This window comes from Podarcis gaigeae, assembly GCF_964106915.1.
Source record: "Podarcis gaigeae genome assembly, chromosome: 3".
Lineage (NCBI taxonomy): Eukaryota > Metazoa > Chordata > Lepidosauria > Squamata > Lacertidae > Podarcis > Podarcis gaigeae.
In genome coordinates, this window is record NC_139680.1 from 9,617,169 (window position 1) to 9,641,407 (window position 24,239).

General features: G+C 45.5%; 1 protein-coding gene across 1 annotated transcript; it reads left to right on the plus strand.

Moving 5' to 3' along the window:
* The first annotated feature begins 2,240 nt into the window (after nt 1–2,240).
* Nucleotides 2,241–23,371, plus strand: TRMT6 (tRNA methyltransferase 6 non-catalytic subunit). The gene is made up of 11 exons (XM_083730515.1): nt 2,241–2,576; nt 8,788–8,915; nt 9,795–9,904; nt 13,358–13,449; nt 13,546–13,629; nt 14,369–14,493; nt 16,797–17,152; nt 18,762–18,847; nt 20,173–20,275; nt 20,353–20,439; nt 22,358–23,371. Exons 1-11 carry the CDS (start codon nt 2,467–2,469, stop codon nt 22,526–22,528), a joined length of 1,452 nt encoding a protein of 483 aa, XP_083586641.1. The 5' UTR covers nt 2,241–2,466; the 3' UTR covers nt 22,529–23,371.
* The last annotated feature ends 868 nt before the right edge of the window (nt 23,372–24,239 follow it).

The window sequence follows — 24,239 nt, forward strand, 5'->3', positions numbered from 1 at the left end:
GATTTTACAATGTTTCTGTAAATAGTCTTTAAATTTCTTCCAATCTTCTTCTACCGACTCTTCTCCCTGGTCACTTTTCTTAAGTCCTATTCCTATTTGGTGTGGTTCGTTTTACTTCGCTTAAAAAAGAAAACCCAAATTGCACGGTTTGCAAGAAATTTTTAAAATGTGTGCGTGCCCCATGTACCGCATGCCATGGGTGCAAACTTTTACAAAACAGGGTTTCTTGGCTGGTGAAATAAAAAAATTAAGGTCTTATATATAAAATAAACGTTCATAACTGCATATACAGTGGTACCTCTGGTTACGTACTTAATTAGTTCCGGAGGTCCGTTCTTAACCTGAAACTGTTCTTAACCTGAAGCACCACTTTAGCTGATGGGGCCTCCTGCTGCCACCATGCGATTTCTGTTCTCATCCTGAAGCAAAGTTCTTAACCCGAGGTACTATTTCTGGGTTAGCAGAGTCTGTAACCTGAAGCGTCTGTAACCCGGAAATCAGGCGAGAGGAGGGGAAACTGCAGAAGCAAAGAGATGAGGGACTTGCTACTCTTTTCTTAAGTCCTATTCCTATTTGGCGTGGTTCGTTGTACGCTTAAAAAAGAAAACCCAAAGTGCACGGTTTGCAAGAAATGGGTTGCACTGGCATTGGTGGGACATTTTAAAAATGTGTGCGTGCCCCGTACCGCATGCCATGGGGGCAACCTTTTACAACACAGGGTTTCTTGGCTAGATTTAGGAAAGGGGTCCGCACACTTTTTCAGCAGGGGGCCGGTCTGCTGTCCCTCAGACCATGTGGGGGGCCGGACAATATTTTGAAAAAAATAATAATGAACGAATTCCTATGCCCCACAAATATTTTTTTCAAAAATATTTTTATTAGGGATTTCAACATAACAATTTATCAAAAATACATTATCCACACACACACCATTTTCCCCTCCCCCCCAAAAAAAGAAAAACCCACCCTCCAACTCCCCCACCCCAGACTTCCCTCAGCTCTTCTTGGTTTCTCAGCACATGTTATAAAATTGTAAAGATCCTCAATTTATCTATATGTTACCAATAAAAAAATTGTGTTTATTCAAAACTTGCCAAGGAGTCCAGTTCATTTTGTTACTTCTTTAAATACTTCGTAAAAGGTTCCCATTCTTCTTTAATGTCAGTTATCCTTGTCAATTATGTGTCAATTTCACCAATTCTGCATAATCCCATCAATTTCTCTTGCCACAGTTCTTTAGTCTGGATTTCCTCATTCTTCCATCCTTGTGCTATTAAGATTCTTGCCGCCGTTGTCAAATAAATGAAAATGTTTTTTAATTTCCTTGGCAGGTCTTTTCCTGCAACTCCTAACAAAAAGGCTTCAGGCTTTTTTACAAATGTTAGTTGGAACATTTTCTTCAACTCATTGTATATCATTTCCCAAACATTTTTAATTTTACTACAATCTCACCACATATGGTAAAAAGTCCCTTCTTTTTCCTTACATTTCCAACACAAATTTGAACCGGTTTTGTACATTTTTTTCTAACTGCACTTGTAATATACCATCTATACATCATTTTCATATAGTTTCATAAAGCAATGACAAACCTAGACAGCAGAGACATCACCTTGCCAACAAACGTCCGTATAGTTAAAGCTATGGTTTTCCCAGTAGTGATGTATGGAAGTGAGAGCTGGACCATAAAGAAGGCTGATCGCCGAAGAATTGATGCTTTTGAATTATGGTGCTGGAGGAGACTCTTGAGAGTCCCATGGACTGCAAGAAGATCAAACCTCTCCATTCTTAAGGAAATCAGCCCTGAGTGCTCACTGGAAGGACAGATCCTTAGCTGAGTCTCCAATACTTTGGCCACCTCATGAGAAGAGAAGACTCCCTGGAAAAGATCCTGATGTTGGGAAAGATGGAGGGCACAAGAAGGGGACGACAGAGGACGAGATGGTTGGACAGTGTTCACGAAGCGTCGGACACGACTAAACAACAACAAAAGAGCAGCATTAACAAAAGAGCAACTAAAAAATAAAAGAGCTAAGCGCCGTTTAGGCGCGCACCCTCTCCGCGCCCTCCTTCCATCTTGTTCCATTTTCATTGCATAAAATACACGTGATGCCCATTTTCATTGCATAAAATACACGTGATGCCCATTTTCATTGCATAAAATACACGTGATGCCCATTTTCATTGCATAAAATACACGCGATGCCCATAGCTAGGAACAGAATTGCTGTTACTGCAGATTTCCAGGGCATTTGAAACGGGAGCTCGCCTTGGAGCCTCCCTCCCCGGGTTTGCGAGAGGAGGAGCTCTGCCCATTCGCCTTCTTTCCTCGCCCCCGTTTCGGAGACGCGCTGCTTCCTCATTGGAAACAGGGAAGCCGGGCGAGGCTCCCGCTTCCGTTCCGGCGCCTTGGCCGATTTGGGGCGGAAGGCAGGCAGGCGGGCAGGAGGCGTGTCTTGCGTGGCCATGGAGGGGAGTCCGGAGCCGGCTTCGCCCCCCGGCGTGATCCGCGAGGGGGACTTCGCCGTCCTCAAGCGCGACGAGGTCTTCAAGGCGGTGGCGGTGGCCAGGCGGAGGTGAGGGCGGCGGGGTCCCGCTTGCTTCTCGGCTCCCCCCGCGACCCTCTCTCGCTTGAAACACGTGGGGAGGCGGGGGCACCTCCGGAGGCTGCGAAATCACGGGATCGGGGGGCACCCGGGGGTCATCTAGGCCAACCCCCAGCCACTCAGGACAGGAGTCTTGGGGGGGGGACCATGGGGTCATCTAGGCCAACCCCCAGCCACTCAGGACAGGAGTCTTGGGGGGGGGACCATGGGGTCATCTAGGCCAACCCCCTGCCACGCAGGAGTCTTGGGGGGGGACCATGGGGTCATCTAGGCCAACCCCCCTGCCACGCAGGAGTCTGGGGGGGGGACCATGGGGTCATCTAGGCCAACCCCCCTGCCACGCAGGAGTCCTGGGGGGGGGGGACCATGGGGCTCCTGCCAACCTAGTAGTTTGAAAGCACGTCAAAGTGCAAGTAGATAAATAGGTACCACTCCGGCAGGAAGGTAACCGGCGTTTCCGTGTGCTGCTCTGGTTCGCCAGAAGCGGCTTAGTCCTGCTGGCCACATGACCCGGAAGCTGTACGCCGGCTCCCTCGGCCAATAAAGCGAGATGAGCGCCGTAACCCCAAAGTCAGCCACAACTGGACCTAATGGTCAGGGGTCCCTTTACCTTTTTATGGGGTCATCTAGGCCAACCCCCGCCATGCAGGAGTTCCTTGAGAGGGGTCCCATGGGTCATCTAGACCATGGGTAGGCAAACTAAGGCCCGGGGGCCAGATCCAGTCCAATTGCCTTCGAAATCCGGCCCACAGATGGTCCGGGAATTAGTGTGTTTTTATATGAGTAGAATGTATCCTTGTATTTGAAATGCATCGCTGGGTTATTTGTGGGGCCTGCCTGGTGTTTTTACATCAGTAGAATGTGTGCTTTTATTTAAAATGCATCTCTGGGTTATTTGTGGGGCATTGGAATTCTTTCATTTTTTCTCCCTTCAAAATATAGTCTGGCCCCCCACAATGTCTGAGGAACAGTGGACCGGCTCCCTGCTGAAAAAATTTGCTGACTCCTGATCTAGACCAACCCCCTGCCAAGCAGGAGTTCTTTGGGAGGGTCCCCAGGGACCCCCTGCCACACAGGAATATTTTGTCCAACCTGCGGCATGAACTTGCCACCCTGAGGTCTAAGAGTCCCAGGCCTGTCCGGCATTGCGTTTCCCCTGGGTTTTAATTCCCCCCCCCAAAAAAATTATTGATTTTCCAAATTTATAAACAAACAAACATAAATGCTATCTTTAATTACGGTATTCCACTATTATTAACATTGTTAAGTGACTTCCTCAAATCCCCCTGGATGAATTTCAATGTATATCATTGTAAGAGTTTTCCAAAACTAATTTCTAATAAGAATTACTTAGTAATTTAACTTCTTTCTTCCTTTTCATATTAACTTTAAACATATTATTTTATAACATCACATATTTAAATCCTAAGCAAATCTGGTACTTGCAAGTATTTCTATTTTAGTTATCTTAGCATATTTAGCTAAATAGTCTTTAAATTTCATCCATTCCTTTCCCCTGGGTTTTAGAGCTCCACTCTAGCTAGCAGCTACAGGCCATGCAACAGAGAAAGGGAACCTCTAAAGCAAACCTACATGCCACCTTTTTTCCACCCCCCCCCACCCCCCGGTTGTATATTTTCTGGCAACAGTATTGCGGGGCCACCTAATAACATCAGCCGTAGCACCCGTGGTTTATTTGTGTGCTCATTTCCTGATGGTGGTGCATGTCAACATCTGCCAACAGTTACCATAGAAAAAGCAGGCCAACCCCTTAGCTAAAGTGGTGCTTCAGGTTAAGAACAGTTTCAGGTTAAGAACGGACCTCTGGAACAAATTAAGTACTTAACCTGAGGTACTGCCCTTGCACTTGCCCAGTCGAACCAGTTTCCTGAGTTGGTCCCTGTATGATTTCTGTGTCAGTATTCCCTGTTTGTCCACATTCACTGACTACAACAGTCATCAAATCCAACTTCTCATTCATCAAATCCATCTTCTCATGCAACTGCTCCAGCAAAGCATTTGTCTTACAAAAAGCAAGCACCAAAACTTCCTCCCAACACATTTTTATTCAAGGTCAAAAGACTGGTCCCACGATCTTAATCTCGCAGCTGTAAAGTCCCCAAGTAAACTGCAGCAACAATTTGACAAGCTCCCTCTAGAGGAGACAATTTCTATTTGTGTCCATCTTTTTAAAGCATATCCAACAAAAGAAAGTTACTTTCAATTTTCAAATATTTTGTTTCTTTAGAATGCAAAAGGCAACATTGGAATCAGTTTGTTTCTCTTTTTTTAGCTATCTGTCAAAATGATCCATTCACAGTCAATGGACATCTCCAACAATTTCTGTCTCTGACACCCCGGTCCCAGGTTTGAGATGGTGGAAACTTATTTTTCTTTACTCCCTCTCCTGCAAGCTTGAACTGTCAAATTTCCCCCCCCCCTTTTCTCCTGCTTCCAAGGGGGTTTTAGTGATTATAAATGAAGGAAATTTCGACCTTTACAAACAACTTTCCAGGCTATTAGCTTACAAGGTTTTTGCTTCAGTCTATTTACAAAAAGGGACGCAGGTGGCGCTGTGGGTTAAAGTCTCAGTGCCTAGGACTTGCCGATTGAAAGGTCGGCGGTTCGAATCCCTGCGGCGGGGTGCACTCCCGCTGCTCGGTCCCAGCGCCTGCCAACCTAGCAGTTCGAAAGCACCTCCGGGTGCAAGTAGATAAATAGGGACCGCTTACCAGCGGGAAGGTAAACGGCGTTTCCGTGTGCAGCTCTGGCTCGCCAGATGCAGCTTTGTCACGCTGGCCACGTGACCCGGAAGTGTCTCCGGACAGCGCTGGCCCCTGGCCTCTTAAGTGAGATGGGCGCACAACCCCAGAGTCTGTCAAGACTGGCCCATACGGGCAGGGGTACCTTTACCTTTACCTTTTATTTACAAAAAGCAGAAGGCGGACTTCCTGTTTTGAACCTTCCCGCTTCGGTGCCAAATTAGGGTGTTTCTTGATCCAGTTTTCCATTTCTACTCACGGGTACTTGTTTAGAGTCCAATTGTCGACAGGAAAAAGTCAGCGCTCTCCGGCAATGGCTATGCGGCTTCCCTCCGTGAAAGTAGCAATCAGTTCGCAGCACCGCGCCGCTCACCCCACTTCGCTCCGGAGCCCCAAAATGGGGTTCCCCGCGAGTAGGGGAGGCGCTCCTGGTGCCCTGCCAAACCCCACGTTCCCAGGCTTCCTCCACCTGGGATTTCTAGCGGGTCCCCACCTTCGCCGCGGCGGGAAGACCCAGTTTCCACGGAGCCAGTTCCTCCGGTTAGAGGAACTCCGCCATTCGCCGATGGCGCTAACCCGGAAGTCCGGTACCACTGTATTTCTAAAAAGAGACATTCTTCTTTTTAAAAAAGTGCCAATACCAATAGAAGCTGTATTCTCAATTGTACAAGTTGTGTCTACTAGTAGTGGAAGTCATCTGTGGTGTATGACAGCTCTGCAATATGCACCAGTACAGTGGTACCTCGGGTTACATACGCTTCAGGTTACAGACGCTTCAGGTTACAGACTCCGCTAACCCAGAAATAGTGCTTCAGGTTAAGAACTTTGCTTCAGGATGAGAACAGAAATTGTGCTCCGGCGGTGTGGTGACAACTGGAGGCCAACCCCTTAGCTAAAGTGGTGCTTCAGGTTAAGAACAGTTTCAGGTTAAGAACAGACTTCCGGAACGAATTACCGTATTTTTCTCTCTATAACACTCACATTTTTTCTCCTAAAAAGTAAGGGGAAATGTCTGTGCGTGTTATTGAGCGAATGTGTGGCCCCTGGAGCCGACTGGCCCAAGTACAGGGGCAAAAATCAGATCGCGGAGGAGGGAAGGCTAAAGAGAGGAGGTTGCTGCTTTCCTGCATTCTGCCTCAGGGTCTTACTGCCCACTGTTTTCGGTTGCTGTGTTTGCTCAAACTCCAGCCCACCCAACTCAGGTTCCATCGGCTAGGAGAGCAGCCGACAGCCACCACCTCCTCCTCTCCGTGCTCCGCTGCTGCTGCGTCGAGCATCGCAGGCAGCCGGAAAATGCAGGTGGAAGAGAGAGAGAGAGGGGGTGGGTGGGGGGGGAACTTTTGCCTTCCTTTCCTCCCTCCCGTTAAACCCCTCTCCTGCATTGTTAGCCAGCTGCTTCTCCGCACACCCCTCTCGTGCTCCTTGTCCCTTCTGTGTTTTTCCTTCCCTCCCCACTTAAAACGTGGTTACAAAGCACGGATCCACATGGATCCTCAGGATCTTTGCATTGGGTCACCCCAAATTCACCATCAGATCACATTACATGTCCATGGCTACCAAAAAAATCACCCACCCACTGTTGCCTGGGGCCGCAATGGTGCAAAAACATGCTTACAAAGCACAGATCCACATGGATTCTCAGGATTTTTGCATTGGGCTACTCCAAACTCACCGTCAAATCACATGTCTGTGGCCACAACATGAAGCACAAAAATGATACACCCACTGTTTCATTCAGAATTTTTTTTCTTGTTTTCCTCCTCTAAAAACTATGTGCGTGTTATGGTCAGGTGCGTGTTATCGAGCAAAAAATACGGGTATGTACTTAACCCGAGGTACCACTGTATTAGTATTGCAAGTCAGAGGCAGAACTGAGGCTGTTTGAGGTTCGCAGGCTTCTTCTGGGTTTCTTCCCGGGCTTAACCAACTACTAATAGACTGGAAAATGAAACTAAATTAACTGTTTTGCTCCTATGAAGGCATGTCGAAACTGCTAATCTTGCATAGTTCAGGAAATCCAGATGCCCACAAGAAGCTATTCACATTATAACCGTCTGGTTGCCATATTTTTCCGTGTATAACATGCCCCTATATATAAGAGGGCCCCTATTTTTTGGACAGGAAAAAAAATTGGAGGGGGGCCTAAAATTGCCCAGAGTTGTAGCGCTTTGGGGCGGGGGGGCGGGAATTGCCCAGTTTTTGAGCAAAACAGCCTGCCCGGCACTACAAATCACACACATTGCCGCAGCCACCAATTGTCTGCACGCTCACTGCCCAAAGCCCACCTCTACACTCGACGCAAACACAGACGATTGCACACCTTGACGATGCCGTAAATCTGCCGCCCAATTGCCACATTCGCAGCCAAACCGCAGCAGGGCTTGCCAGAGCAACCAATCGCCACTGCCAGTCTCTTTTTTTTATATATAATTATATTTTATTAATTTTCCATACAATCATACCACATTACAGTTTCTATTAAACTTTTCGGTTTTTGACTTCCTTCGGCTTCTCTGCCAATCATTCAAATTCTAGTTCCTTTAAATACACATTTCCAAATTTTGTATTGCCTTTATACCTGCCCCCCTCTTATATTTTGCTTTTTTACAATATTTCTTATTTTATTACAGAGCTTCTCTAAATGCCACTAACGTTATTCCGTTATCACTTATACTTTCCCAGTATTCTGTTAATTTTCCCCAGTCCTCGATGAATTTTTGATCTCGTTGATATCTGATCTTCCCAGTCAGTTTATCAAGTTCTGCATAGTCCATCAGCTTCATTCTCCATTCCTCCAACGTTGGTATTTGTTCTTGTTTCCATTTCTGGGCCAATAATATTCTTGCCGCTGTTACTGCATATTGGAAGATTTTGTGGTCCTTTCTATTTATTTCATTACCAACAATTCCTAAGAGGCCAGTCTCATGCTGCCTGCTGACACCAATCACTGACACCAATCACTCGTACCCTCTCTGCTATCGGTGTATAAGGGGACCCACAGATTTTTCCTATTTTTTCTAATAATAAAATATTTCCTATTATTTCTAATAATAAAATACAGTGGTTAATAATAAAATATTCTGGTTAAGTCATTCCGGAGGTCCGTTATTAACCTGAAACTGTTCTTAATCTGAAGCACCACTTTAGCTAATGGGGCCTCCTGCTGCTGCCGCACTGCCGGAGCACAATTTCTGCTCTCATCCTGAAGCAAAGTATTTAACCCGAGGTAATATTTCTGGGTTAGCAGAGTCTGTAGCCTGAAGCGTATGTAACCTGAAGCGTATGTAACCTGAGGTACCACTGTATCGTCTTATACACAGAAAAATACGGTACATTTTAATCTGGACTTGCATGTCACATCTAATTAGTTTTTGATGGCTTTTGGAGGTTCCTATCCCAAATCATTTGTTTCCTCTTAGGAAAATCGTATTTGAAAAACAGTGGTTCTGTCTGGATAATGCTATTGGGCATATCTATGGAACAACGTTTGAAGTGACCAGCGGCGGGACCCTTCAGCCAAAGAACAGGGTGCAAGAGGCTGCCACAGGTAAGAGAAAACCAGCAGATAGTTTTGTGGCATAAAAATTGTATGTACAGTTCTGTGTAATAGTTTTGGCACATCTGACCAATGTGTAGCCTTTGCCAGGGTGAGGGCAGAGGTTATCTGCTTGGATTAAATGTTAAGCTTTCAGAGAGGGCCATTTTGTTTTCTTTTTAATATTTGTATAGTACAGTGGTACCTCGGGTTAAGAACTTAATTTGTTCTGGAGGTCCGTTCTTAACCTGAAACTGTTCTTAACCTGAGGTACCACTTTAGCTAATGGGGCCTCCCGCTGCCACCACGCCACCACTGTGCGATTTCTGTTCTCATCCTGAAGCAAAGTACTTAACCCAAGGTACTATTTCTGGGTTAGCGGAGTCTGTAACCTGAAGCATCTGTAACCTGAAGCGTCTGTAACCCAAAGTACCACTGTATAGAGTCAGCATTGATTCAACTCTGCTGTTAGGCAAGGCATCAGTCCAGCTACACTTCAAGCTGAAATAGTCAGGAGGAAGTAAACTAGTTGTCTGATAAAAGATTATGAACGCTTGGGAACTGTCTGTCTGGAGGTAATATCTGCAACACAGTGGCCCAGCATTTTCCAAGTCACAGGCTCCGACTTGGAGAACTGAATGACCTTACTGCAATGGGAATAATTCATCCTAATAAGCCAAGATATCTTGGACCTGAATCTTTTCCCTTTATGATGTGAAGCAAGAAGACTCTTAACTAACCATAGTTTCCTGTTTTGTCCCAGCTAGGAAACTGTGGCTGCCAGTTTTGGAACCCCAGCTTTTATGGCTTTAAAAATAGCTCTAATAAGACTATTGTTCTGCACGGTTCTCCACTGATAATTCACCATTTTATATGTGCTTTTGTTTTCAGAAACCAAAGAAGCAGGTGCCGATAATCGTAATATAGTTGATGACGGAAAGTCTCAAAAACTGACTCACGATGATATAAAGGCTTTGAAGGATAAAGGCATTAAAGGACAGGTAACTAACAATTGTGATTCTCATCCTTCTCCCTTGGTTATCCAGCACACTCTTCTCACTGTGAGATACAACGCTAGACGGTTTGCTTTATCTGATGCATTCTGAGGTTGACGGCAGCCATGTAGAGTTGTGTCACGAGGCTGGAATCTAAAAGTAACTTCTTCTGCCTTTCCCCACATACACAGCATTGCTTCCCCACCTTTAAAGACACACGTTTGAAAACCATATTTCTAGGCACTGTAGCTAAAGAAGATGCGTACTAATGTAAAAACAGCATTGGCACGATTCCTCTCCTATCAGTGCACCTCTGTGCCATTACTATTAGTATTATTATTTACCATATTCTTTGCTCTATAACTCACTTTTTCCCTCCTAAAAAGTAAGGGGAAATGTGTGTGCGTCTTATGGAGCAAATGCAGGCTGCGCAGCTATCCCAGAAGCCAAAACAGCAAGAGCAATTGCTGCTTTCACTTCGCAGCGATCCCTCTTGCTGTTCTGGCTTCTGAGATTCAGAATATATTTTTTCTTGATTTCCTCCTCCAAAAACTAGGTGAGTCTTGTGGTCTGGTGCGTCTTGTAGAGCAAAAAATACGGTAGCTTCTGGGTCATGTGGCCAGAATGACTAAGCCACTTCTGGCGAACCAGAGCAGCACACGGAAACACTGTTTACCTTCCGGCCGGAGTGGTACCTATTTATCTACTTGCACTTTGACGTGCTTTCGAACTGCTAGGTGGGCAGGAGCAGGGACCGAGCAACAGGAGCTCACCCCATCGCGGGGATTCGAACCGCCGACCTTCTGCTTGGCGAGTCCTAGGCTCTGTGGTTTAACCCACAGCGCCACCTGCGTCCTGTGCTTTACAATATACAGTGGTGCCCCGCAAGACGAACGCCTCGCAAGACGAAAAACCCGCTAGACGAAAGGGTTTTCCGTTTTGGAGGCACTTCGCAAAACGAATTTCCCTATGGGCTTGCTTCGCAAGAAGAAAGCCCATAGGGAAATCTCCGGGGACCTCTTTTAAATGCTAGCGGTAGGGAGCAAAGCCTTTCCCCCCCCCTCCGGCCTTCAGAAGAGGTCCAGGAAGGCCGGCGGGGGCCGAAAGGCTTTGCTCCCCACCGCCAGCAATTTAAAAGCAGTCCGGGATAGCAGGGAAGAGCTTCCCGCTATCCCGGAGGGCTTTTGAAGGCAGGCGGGGGGGAGCAAAGACTTTTGCCCCCCGCCCACCTTCAGAAGAGGTCCAGAATTCTCCGCTGTCCCGGGGCGATTTTAAAATGCTCCCGGACGGCTTTTGAAGGCAGGCGGGGGGAGCAAAGACTTTTGCCCCCCGCCCGCCTTCAGAAGAGGTCCTGGACCTCTTCTGAAGGCTGGCGGGGGGCAAAAGTCTTTGCTTCCCCCCGCCTGCCTTCCCGGGAGAGCGGAGAAACGCAGCGCTGCGTTTCTCCGCTCTCCCGGGAAGGCAGGCGGGGGGAAGCAAAGACTTTCGCCCCCCGCCGGCCTTCAGAAGAGGTCGGGGGACAGACTGTCCCCGGACCTGGTCTGAAGGCGGTTTCCATAGGAACGCATTAATTGATTTTTAATGCATTCCTATGGGAAACCGTGCTTCGCAAGACGAAAAACTCGCAAGACGAAAAGACTTGCGGAACGAATTAATTTCGTCTTGCGAGGCACCACTGTAAAAACACAAAAGCACACACCATAGTAACAAAACAAAAAAAGATCCCCTCTCCAGTTTAAAAACCCATAGATTGGCTACTTAAACAAAGGCCTGGAAGAGGGGGATTTTTTTGTCTGGCACCTGAAGGCCCAGGGCACGCCACAAAAAGGAAACCACTGCAGAAAAAGTCCATTCTCATTTTGCCACCATCTGGACCTCTTGTGTAGGAGGAGCGGCCTCAGATGACAGTCGGTTTATATGAAGAGAGGCAGTCCTTGAGGTATTTCAGGCCTGAGCCGTTTAAAGCTTTATAGGTAAATTCCAGTATTGGCCCTGGAAGTTGATTGGCAGCCAGTTCAGTTGGGCTAGGATTGGTGTTATATTAAAGGTAAAGGGACCCCTGACCACTAGGTCCAGTTGTGACCGACTCTGGGGTTGCGGTGCTCATCTCGCTTTACAGCTTCCGGGTCATGTGGCCAGCATGACTAAGCTGCTTCTGGCGAACCAGAGCAGCCCACGGAAATGCCGTTTACCTTCCCGCCACAGTGGTACCTATTTATCTACTTGCACTGGTGTGCTTTCAAACTGCTAGGTTGGCAGAAGCAGGGACTGAGCAACAGGAGCTCACCCCGTCACGGGGATTCGAACCGCCGACCTTCTGATCGGCAAGTCCTAGGCTCTGTGGTTTAACCCACAGCGCCACCCGCGTCCGGTGTTATATTAGGGTTGCCATATTTCAAAGAGTGAAAATCCGGACACAAAACTTGTTGACCTTTTTTTTTTTTTTGGCAAAAGAATATATTTCTTAGTTTTTGAATCGAATACCAGCCTGGTCCCGAAAATTCCAGACATATGGCAACCATAGTTATATGCTCAAACCGTGTCACCCCAATGAGCAGCCTGGCTGCTGAATTTTGCACCAGCTGAAGTTTCCGACGGGTCTTCAGAGGCAGCCCCATTAGAAACATAGGCTGCTGCCTGGACATGATACTGTCTTCCCTGGTTGGCAAACGTACTCCAGGTCTTTTCCTTCCAGTTGGCTCTTGGCTGGATGCAGGGCCATGTGGCCGTAACTTGAAATGAAAAGACCTTTCATTCCATCATCGAAAAATCCAGTGGATCTGCTTCTATCCTGGGGGGGCATGGTGTTTTTAGTTGGGACATAAGTAATCCTGCCTGCTGTGATTCTGGGGAAAAGTGAAGTCCCTGGATTGTTTGTTTTGTGGTGGAGTTTTTGCCAAGCGCATTTCTTCTCTTCCCTCCTCTTCCTCCCCCAGGAGGTTAATTACAGGTGAAACTCGGAAAATTAGAATATCGTGGAAAAGTTCATTTATTTCAGTAATTAAACTTAAAAGGCGAAACTAATATATGAGATAGACTCATGACATGCAAAGCGAGATATGTCAAGCCTTTATTTGTTATAATTGTGATGATCATGGCGCACAGCTAACCCTAACCCTAACCCCAAATTAACAATCTCAGAAAATTAGAATATTAAATGAAATCAGCAAAATAAGGATTGCAAATAGATCAATATTGGACATATCTCGCTTTGCATGTCATGAGTCTATCTCATATAATAGTTTCACCTTTTAAGTTGAATTACTGAAATAAATGAACTTTTCCACGATATTCTAATTTCCCGAGTTTCACCTGTATATGCTACCCAAAACCGGTAAACAACCAAAAGTGCTTACTTTCATTAGACGTTGCCTGTGTACTCTGGTTTAAATGTGAAAACTTTCTTTTTCAAGTAAGTATAACGTAAGGAGACAATGCTGACACACTTCTCTCTTAAAGGAAATAGTTCAACAATTGATAGAGAACAGCACCACGTTCAGAGACAAGACGGAATTTGCCCAGCATAAATACATCAAGAAAAAGAAAAAAAAGTAAGTTGCATATTAGAAAGCCAGGAGCAGTATATTGTGGCTCACAAATTATCTGCGCTTAAAGTTTAAAACACGATTGCTGTGCTTTCCTTACAGATACGAGGCGGTTATTACAATCGTAAAGCCATCAACACGTATTCTGTCAACAATGTACTATGGAAGGGAACCAGGAAAAATAAAGTAAGACTCAATTTATTTCAATGACCCCTGAATTTTTGAATTTTGTTGATATTGATGCTGCATTTTATGTTGTATTTTATGCTGTTTTAAAGTCGCATTTTAATCAATGTTTTATATTTGCTGTTTGCCACCCTGAGCCCGGTTTTTAAACCAGGAAGGGCAGGGTATAAATAAAAATTTATTATTATTTATTATTACTATAATCAAGTATTACCCTGTTGGCAACCACATAACACTGAGTGGGTGGGCCTTCACCCTGCCCAATCCTGCTCTACAGTCCTCCTATATATTTTCCTATAACATTTAGTCAGCGTATCCTTAACTTGCCAATTCCTTCTCTAGCTTTTTGTATTTCTAACATAAAGGAGCTAATTCAAGAGCAGAATTATGGATTGATAGCAACTTCGAAGTTTGGGTTTTATCGTGTTTTTAATATTCTGCTGGGAGCCATCCAGAGTGGCTGGGGCAACCAGTCAGATGGGGTGCATACAATTAATAAAGTTGTTGTTGATGATGATGGAGTGCATACAATTAATAAAGTTGTTGTTGTTGATGATGATGGAGTGCATACAATCAATAAAGTTGTTGTTGTTGTTGATGATGATGGAGTGCATACAATCAATAAAGTTGTTGTTGTTGTTGAAGATGGTGATGATGGGGTGCATACAATTAATAAAGTTGTTGTTGTTGTTGTTGTCATGTGCTGATAATAAAGTGAATGTTGTTTTTCCTTTCTCAGCTATCTGCGATACGATACTTTAGCCCAGATGCTGACTTGGGGAAACGTCCGTGCTGGCAATAAGATGGTTGTAATGGAAACCTGTGCCGGATTGGTCCTAGGTGCTATAATGGAGCGAATGGGAGGTAAGAATAGCAGGCTCCCTGTAGGCAGAACTTTGTGGTGGTGCTGTTGTGTTTTGTTCTTTAATGGGAATGTGGAACATTCACATAGTCCTGCTTCTTCGGTAGCATATTTATTTGACCTTTTTTGAAAACACGAGTCTTATAGCATCTTTAGGTCTAAGGCAGCCTTTCTCAACCTGTGGGTCCCCAGATGTTGTTGAACTACAACTCCCATCACCCCTAGCTAGCAAGGCCAGAGCTCAGGGATAATGGGAGTTGTAGTCCAACAACATCTGGAGACCCACAGGTTGAGAACCGCTGGAGTTCAAGCTCAAAAATCACTCTTAAAAAAAGTGTCAGGGACTGGAATGAAGAGGAGGGGGGAGTGGTGGAGGTCGCCAGCCCCTTCTCCTCTAGCTGACAGGGAAGAGGGAGGCCATGTTGAATTACAGCCGAACTATGAGGGAGCGGGTGGCGCTGTGGGTTAAACCACAGAGCCTAGGACTTGCCGATCAGAAGGTTGGCGGTTCGAATCCCCGCGACGGGGTGAGCTCCTGTTGCTTGGTCCCTGCTCCTGCCAACCTAGCAGTTCGAAAGCACGTCAAAGTGCAAATAGATAAATAGGTACTGCTCCGGCGAGAAGGTAAACGGCATTTCAGTGTGCTGCTCTGGCTCGCCAGAAGCAGCTTAGTCATGCTGGCCACATGACCCGGAAGCTGTCGGCCAATAAAGCGAGATGAGCGCCGCAACCTCAGAGTCGGCCACGACTGGACCTAATTACCTTATGAGGGAGATAACAAGTCAGAGACAGGCGAATGGCCAAATTATGCAGAGTTAGGAGAAGCGATGAGGGAGACAGAGCAGCCAGTGAACACTTCAGTAGACAGCATAGAATCTCAGTGGTTTTCAACCTGTGGGTCCCCAGATGTTGTTGGACTACAACTCCCATCATCCCTGAGCTCTGGCCTTGCTAGCTAGGGGTGATGGGAGTTGTAGTTCAACAACATCTGGGGACCCACAGGTTGAGAAAGGCTGGATCCGCCGTCCCCTAGAACGCGACGTTCGCTAATGGTGCAAGAGCAACGGACGCAGAGGCATTTGACCACGGGGGGCCACCGTAGGGTCAGGTGCTGTTGGGAGAGCGGGAAGGGGGAGGAGCCACAGTGAGCAACTCCATCATGGAGGAAGGACTGAATTATTTGTATGCTTTCTTGTTTCTTCCCTGCTTCTTGACGCCCCCATGGTGTCAAGGGGGAGAGAATTCCTCAAGCCTGACAATGACATTTCTACCAAAATGTAAAGCTCAAAAAATTTATAAAAATATGAGTTGTCAGAGAACACAAACTCTCCTCTCTCCTCCCCACCATCCGCTGTTTAATTTTGTCTTGACAACCTCTTTGGCGTAAGCGAGTGAAGGGAAATTTTAGAACTTCTATTTTTTTCATTATCTCATGTTATTTAGGGACGCGGGTGGCGCTGTGGGTTAAAGCCTCAGCGCCTAGGACTTGCCGATCGAAAGGTCGGCGGTTCGAATCCCCGCGGCGGGGTGCGCTCCCGTTGCTCAGTCCCAGCGCCTGCCAACCTAGAAGTTCGAAAGCACCTCCGGGTGCAAGTAGATAAATAGGGACCGCTTTCTAGCGGGAAGGTAAACGGCGTTTCCGTGTGCGGCTCTGGCTCGCCAGAGCAGCGATGTCACGCTGGCCACATGACCCGGAAGTGTCTCCGGACAGCGCTGGCCCCTGGCCTCTTGAGTGAGATGGGCGCACAACCCCAGAGTCTGGCAAGACTGGCCCGTACGGGCAGGGGTACCTTTACCTTTACCATGTTATTTACTGCTGGGGGTTGGTCTCTGGTGAATATTTAACCGGTATCTAATGAGCTGCTTTAGATGTGCCTGCTTGGGCCTCTTCAGTGGCTTTTTAATTTAAAATAAAAATAAAGTCTCTTCCTGGTCACATCCGGTGCCTCTGTCAAACTCCTTTTAGAATTCAACTTCAAAGCAGGTTTGCTATATGGCAGGGTGGAGCAGGCAGCCATTTGATGCACGTATCCGGAATCTAACCTTCCTTTGGTGTAACTACACCAAAGTTGCTTGGTTCCTCATTATACTTGATTTAAAACTGAATGTGCAAAACTGAATGCCCCTGCCTTGAGCAGCAATTGTTTGAATTGATGTGATGTGAAACTTCTGTGAAGCGTTTTTCATGCTGGTGTTTATATTCATGCAAGTCATTTTCTGATAAGCATCCACAGGTATGTATCCTATACCAGTGCAGGGTGTGAGCCTCCATGTTTGTTGTAACGACTCTGGTCCATGCTTGCAGGTTATGGATCCATTATTCAGATGTACCCAGGAGGAGGACCTGTTAGAGCAGCCACAAGCTGCTTTGGGTTTCCAGAATCCTTCTTCCAAACGCTGTATGATTTCCCTCTCAGCAAAGTGGACAGTCTTCTCTCCGGTACGTTTTCTTTAAAGAAACTGCCTTTAGAATCTGAAGAGAATACGGCAGTGGCCGAAGAAAGCAATGGTTCGGTGGATGACAAACCAGCTTCCGTCCAAGAAGCAGACACAGAATGCAGTGCTGAGATAGCTGCGGAAGACAGTCAGCCTGAAGAAAAAGAAATAATGGACATTCCAACGGAGGGCGACGCATTTGAAGACAGTAAAGCAAAGGGAACAGTAAGAATCTACTGACTTAACTTTTAGACACTGTCATCAAGGAAATGTTGCCATTTTGGAATTAATCTAAGTGGTGTTCATCTTTCATTTATTTGAAAGATTTGATGTCCCACCCATGAGTTTAGCAACTTCCAGAGTCATTTACAGTCACTTGAAACCTTAAAACATTTCTCACTCTGTTTAGGGAAGCTTTTAATATCAGAAGGACTATCGTATTTTAATATTTTGTTGGAAACTGCCCAGAGTGGCTGGGGAAACCCGGCCAGATGGGCGGGCTATAAATAAATTATTATTATTATTATTATTATTATTATTATTATTATTATTATCATCATCATCATCATTATCATCATCATTATCATTATCATTATCATCATCATCATCATTATCCCAGAGGCACCCTATATCTTCAGTGACTAGTGGAATAGTTACAATGGAACCTTGATATTCTCAAATGTAATCCATTCCAAAAGTCCGTTTGACTCCCAAAACGGTTTGAAAACCAAGACACGGCTTCCAATTGGCTGCAGGAGCTTCCTGCACTCAAGCGGAAGCAGCGTCAGACATTCGGCTTCCGAAAAACGTTCGAAAATCGGAACACTTACTTCTGGGTTTTCAATGTCCAGGAGCCGATTTGTTCATCAGCTAAACCGTTCGAGAACTAAGGTACCACTGCACTGTGCTTTCTTCATTTGAGACTGATGTCAGTTATCAGGGTCTTTTGATAGAACTTGAAAGTTTTTTTGCGATACCTTTGAGTTTATTTACACTTGCTAGTGTTCAGAATCACCATGCTTATGCACAGCACCAGAATAATGTGATCTTTTAGGTGGCCCGTGGGGTCCCTTCCAAATCTACAATTCTTTCAGTGGATTTTATGGTGTAAAGTCAGCTGTAAAAAAAAGGTAAAGGGACCCCTGAACATTAGGTCCACTCGTGGCCGACTCTGGGGTTGCGGCGCTCATCTCGCCTTATTTGCCGAGGGAGCCAGCGTACAGCTTCCAGGTCATGTGGCCAGCATGACTAAGCCGCTTCTGGCAAACCAGAGCAGCGCACGGAAATGCCATTTACCTTCCCACTGGAGTGGTACCTATTTATCTACTTGCACTTTGATGTGCTTTCGAACTGCTAGGTTGGCAGGAGCAGGGACCGAGCAATGGGAGCTTACCCCGTCACGGGGATTCGAACCACCGACCTTCTGATCGGCAAGTCCTAGGCTCTGTGGTTTAACCCACAGCGCCACCCGCGTCCCAAAGTCAGCTGTAGAGTATGTTAAACAAAGAGCTTAAGCCTTTCTGTGCTAGCTCAACAGAATTTAGGATTCAAGTGTCGGGTCTTTCCAAAGTGCTCCTAATGCACTTTGCAGCTTGCAAAGCTTTTGGGAAGTGGTTCATCTTCACACTCCTAATATAAATTATTTTGAGCTTAGAGGCAAGATATCTACAAGTGGTGGTCCACTGAGAGTGCCCCCAGAGGGAAACAGTGGAGCATAACTTAATTCCTACAGCACTTCTGGTTTGAATAACCCTTTAAATTTAAAGAACGTAGGCATTAATGGTCAAAGCAGCCAAAAGATGGGTTGTCAGCTATTTATTTTTTTTCTTCCCAGACACACGACAAACAAAAGAAACAAGAGGAGAGGCAGAAAAAGTTGATAGAAGCTGCAGGTTTATTGAAAGAGAAAAATGCTGATGGGTAAGTTTGATCACATAATGCTAAATATTCCTGGAAAATTAAGGGCCTTACTTTGTTCCCCAAGTTAAATATGTAGTAAAGGTAAAGGTAAAGGTACCCCTGCCCGTACGGGCCAGTCTTGCCAGACTCTGGGGTTGTGCGCCCATCTCACTCAAGAGGCCAGGGGCCAGCGCTGTCCGGAGACACTTCCGGGTCACGTGGCCAGCGTGACATCGCTGCTCTGGCGAGCCAGAGCCGCACACGGAAACGCCGTTTACCTTCCCGCTGGTAAGCGGTTCCTATTTATCTACTTGCACCCGGAGGTGCTTTCGAACTGCTAGGTTGGCAGGCGCTGGGACCGAGCAGCGGGAGCGCACCCCGCCGCAGGGATTCGAACCGCCGACCTTTCAATCGGCAAGTCCTAGGCTCTGAGGCTTTAACCCACAGCGCCACCTGCGTCCTTAAATATGTGCAAGAACCCAACAAAGCCTAATGGACTGAATATTAGTTGTTCACAGTGGTAAGTTGGGTTTCGGTGTCTAGCATTGTCCATCTTGCTCTTTGAACTTCACCTGGTATTGCTCTAGCAGCTTCTTACAACATTTTAAATTCTTTCCTCAATTCTTCAACTCTTTCCTATCAAGGATGATTTAGGATGCCAAAACAAACCACAAAGTAGAATGGGCACAATGAGGATCAAAGATGGGAAGAAACCAGAGTAAAAGAGATATTTCTCATTTGAGAAATATAAAGGAATTTTTTTCTCATTTCCTTTAGCGGTTCAGTTCTACCGAAATCATGTATGCATAAATGACTTAAAAACAACTCATTTCTGAATTTTTTCCCTCATCTTCTGTCCCAGCATAGTGATTGCTAATCTTTGCTGACAATTACGGAAAACTGGAATGAAATGGGATGATTTATTGAAGGCTGACATGAAATATTGACTCACAGAATTTATATTTGAGATCTCTGGACCAGAGCATTAAATGTGTTTTGCTTGGGGAGAAATGTTCCTTTGTAAAACATAAAAATAAAAATAAAATGTTACGTTTTATTGCTGTAAAAATGCAACTTCAAAAATTTACTGAAGTGGACTTAATTACCTGAGTTTTATCGGCTCCTTCCAGGCTGTATGGGTGACTTGCAGATTTCCACATGTAGGCAAAACGCTTCTGAAAGTGAAATATATCGACTCAACATGGCACTAAAGCCTGCATCTACAACAACATTAATAAAAGGACAATATGCTTCGCCAGATATTGCCTTTCCTTATTTCAGCTTGGTTTGCCCAGGCAAATATGAACAATCTTTTGATCTAACCTGTGTACAACTTTCTGTTGCAGTTTAATTGTTGCCAGTCGATTTCATCCGGCGCCTTTATTACTCTCCTTATTAGAATTTGTTGCTCCCTCAAGGCCTTTTGTTGTCTACTGCCAATATAAAGAGGTGAATCCAATACCTTTTATTTTTATTATCCCTCTGAGTTTTCAGCAAGTTCGTTTAACCAGTTTTTCTTCTCTTAGCCATTAGTGGAATGCTACACGAAACTGAGAGAAAAAGGGGGTGTCATTAATCTGAAACTCTCTGAAACGTGGTTACGAAATTATCAGGTAAGAATTGCACGTATATATGTATCACCATACTTATGATGGGAAGCTTAGTATAGAAAAGTGAAAAAGAAAATTGTATCTATTGGCTCTTTCCTTCCATCTCAATCTCAGCCGCCCAATGGATAAAATAGAGAAAGCAAGCATTCTAACGTTTAGCTTAGCACCACTCTCAAAAATTCAGTGTTTGTTTTAGCCTAAGTAACCATGTTAGTGCAAGGCTGCCTTCAGTTCTTGAGTACAGTGGTACCTCAGGTTAAGTACTTAATTCGTTCTGGAGGTCCGTTCTTAACCTGAAACTGTTTTTAACCTGAAGCACCACTTTAGCTAATGGGGCCTCCTGCTGCTGCCGCGCCGCCGGAGCACGATTTCTGTTCTCATCCTGAAGCAAAGTTCTTAACCTGAAGCACTATTTCTGAGTTAGCGGAGTCTGTAACCTGAAGCGTATGTAACCTGAAGCATATGTAACCTGAGGTACCACTGTAATTGGGAGTATGAGCAGATACACAAATCACTGTTTAAGTCAACAGTAACTTTTAGTTTTCTGCTAAATAAATATCAACAGGTCACTGGCATCAGAGTTTTTCTTCATCAATGCAAAACTGTTAACTGAGCTTTACAGTGTGGGACCAATAGCATGATAGATAATAACTTTGGTCTGTGTTTACTTTCACTTTCAAGGAATGGACAGAATATTTCATAGTATGCAAACCAGGGGTCCTAGTTTTTGAAAAAAGTAGTGGTTAAATGATGCAGCTTCCCCAAGCTCACTTGTTTAGAGACTGACCGCTATTTGATTTTAAACCAGAGTTCCTGATTCACACACAACACTATGCTGAGAGACTTTGGAATGGAGTAAACACAAGGCAGTGCTCTGCTCTGGTTCACTGAGACTCTTCTGAGTAGCACTAAACCACGGCTTAGCATTACGCATGAACTAGCCCATCACGTTTCCAAAATGGCGCTGACCATTTTGTGAAACTTAAGTGTTAGGGTGGGAATACCGTGGCAGATGTGTTTCTTTGTAGGTGTTAAATGATATAGTACAGTCACGTGCAGCTCCCAAGAGGCTGTGATCTATTCCCAGTATAAAAAAAACTGGTGGTGATCTACCCGTTGTCATGAGTTGTTGAGCTTATTTTGAGGGGCGAAGCCACAGTTGTTGAGCTTTTTTGGGGCTAGGGAGAACACCTTCGCAAACAACCTAGGGCATCTTCGAGATCGACCAGCAGATCACAATCGACCTGTTGGACATGCTTGATATAGTATGCCGTATTTTTCGCTCTATAGGACGCACCCAACCATAGGACGCATCTTGTTTTAGAGCGGGAGAACAAGAAAAAAACAATTCTCCCCCTCTCTGCTCAGCGCCCCTTCAGCGAAGCGGCAGGAGCAACGGAGCCCCTTCCATTTCTCCTCCTGTTTCGCCGAATGGGCGCTGCGCAGCTCTCCCTCTCTGCTGAAGGCAGGAGAGTCTTGCTCTCCTGGCTTCAGCAAAAGGAACCCAAAGCCTTCAGAGCAAAGCGCAAGTTCCCGCTGTGCTCCAAAGGCTTCAAGCGGCTATCCCAGAAGCCTGGAGAGCGAGAGGGGTCGGTGCGCACCGACCCCTCTCGCTCTCCAGCCTTCAACGAAAGCAATGTGAAGCCTCCGGAGTGCGGAGGGAGCGCTCCCTCTGCGCTTTGGAGGCTTCGTGTTGCTTTCGCTGAAGCCAAGGAGCCTGCATTCGCTCCATAGGACGCACACACATTTCCCCTTAATTTTTGGAGGGGAAAAAGTGCGTCCTATAGAGCGAAAAATACGGTAAATATCCATCTGAATTCAGTTAGAGCTTAAACCTTGCAGAAAAAAATACATCGTGCGGCTACTTGAAACTATTCCTCGTAATCAATGATTGCGTTCCATTTTCTTGCTCTTTGTAAAGGTCTTGCCAGATCGGAGTCACCCCAAATTGATGATGAGTGGCGCCGGCGGGTACCTTTTGACAGGCATCACTGTTATAAATGAGAGTGTAAAATCTGGGGACTGCTCAGAACAGGCAGATGAAGAGCCGACATCTAAAAAACGTAAACTTCAAGAGCAGCGTGACATTTGAAGAAGCACTTGTTTTTCTTAGGGCACCAGATGAGCCTCATGTTCTTTCACTACCTGTGCTCAAGAGCACAGAGAAACGTACTTTGTCTTGCATTTGCCAACTGTTGCAGAGAAGGTTATCCAGAGAAGGAACTGCATTCGAATCCTATCCAACTTGTACATGGATAGCACCATAGCTTTAAAACAGTATTACAATGTTCAAACAGTGAAAGACTTCAGGATATAAGAATCACTCTTCCTGGAGCTGTTGCAAAAATTGACTGAAACTCCAGTCTTGTTTGCCTTCATAGTTTTGTTTGAATTTGAATCTCTTATTTATACCACCACCTCATTTGTAATCTCACGGCATAGTATGTTGTTGCTTAAAAATCCATTTTTATTTTTTTCATTTCAAGCCCTTGAAATCAAGATGTTATTACTAATAAGTGAAATGGGTATTACAAAATCATGCAGTTTCATTACAGATGGGTGAAACAGGATTGAAGCAAGAAAACTGTGTTTTTTATCTGTTGTGGAGACAAGAACTAAGGATCATCATGTTTATGCATTTTAGAGTAACAATGGGTTTTACCATTTTTACCTACCCAGTGTTAGTCATACACTGAGTAAAGCCATTGAAATTAATGGACACGGCTAGCTGAGGTCCATTAATTTCAATGGTTCTCTTCTGAGTAGAAACAACGCAATAGTTCATTTTCACTTACTAAGTAACTTTTTAAAAAATGAAAGCTGATTTCCCTCTTTGCCATTTTAACATGTGATAACTGTATATGGTTATGTAAAGTCTATGTTCCGAAAACCTGCATTTCAATAAATTCTAAAGGGGTGTGTGTTTCTTACACAAGAATGTGTTGTTTTCTTCTGAGCATGAAAACATAGGTAAGGTGGAAACATGTTTAGCCAGCTATACCTATTTTGGAGGATCAGTACAGTAAATAACAGTTAGGAGGGTCCCCAGGCCCTCAGAGGCTAGGGGAAGCGACGACAAAAATAGCTTCTGGTAGCTTCTTCCAGTGCTTTGCCAACTCAGTGAATTGATACTTAAAGGAATACGGCAAGACTTCGTGTTCTTGATACGTGGGCATTGCGCCAGCTAAAACCCCTTCCCCTAGCAGACTTGTTTAATTGGATACCAGTCTGGGTGTTTGTGTTTTGGATAAAAAGGTAAAGGGTAAAGGGACCCCTGACCATTAGGTTCAGTCGCGGATGACTCTGGGGTTGCAGCGTTCATCTCGCTTTACTGGCCGAGGGAGCCGGCGTACAGCTTCCGGGTCATGTGGCCAGCATGACTAAGCCGCTTCTGGTGAACCAGAGCAGCGCACGGAAACGCCGTTTACCTTCCCGCTGGAGCGGTACCTATTTATCTGCTTGCACTTTGATGTGCTTTTGAACTGCTAGGTTGGCAGGAGCGGGGACCGAGCAACGGGAGCTCACCCTGTTGCGGGATTCGAACCGCCGACCTTCTGATCGGTAAGTCCTAGGCTCTGTGGTTTAACCCACAGCGCCTCCCGCGTCTCTTTGTGTTTTGGATACTTGCCGGCAAAACCTATGGCTCAACAGCCGCTCGGTGGCCAAAGTGTAAAACTTGCTTCGCATGAAGCCAGGTAGTATGTGAAGTGGCACCATTTTCCACAGCAAATCCCCTTCTCCTTCATTGTATTTCCATTGTGCATAGCACCCTGGCTTTCTGCACAGACCCCAGTTAGGAATGG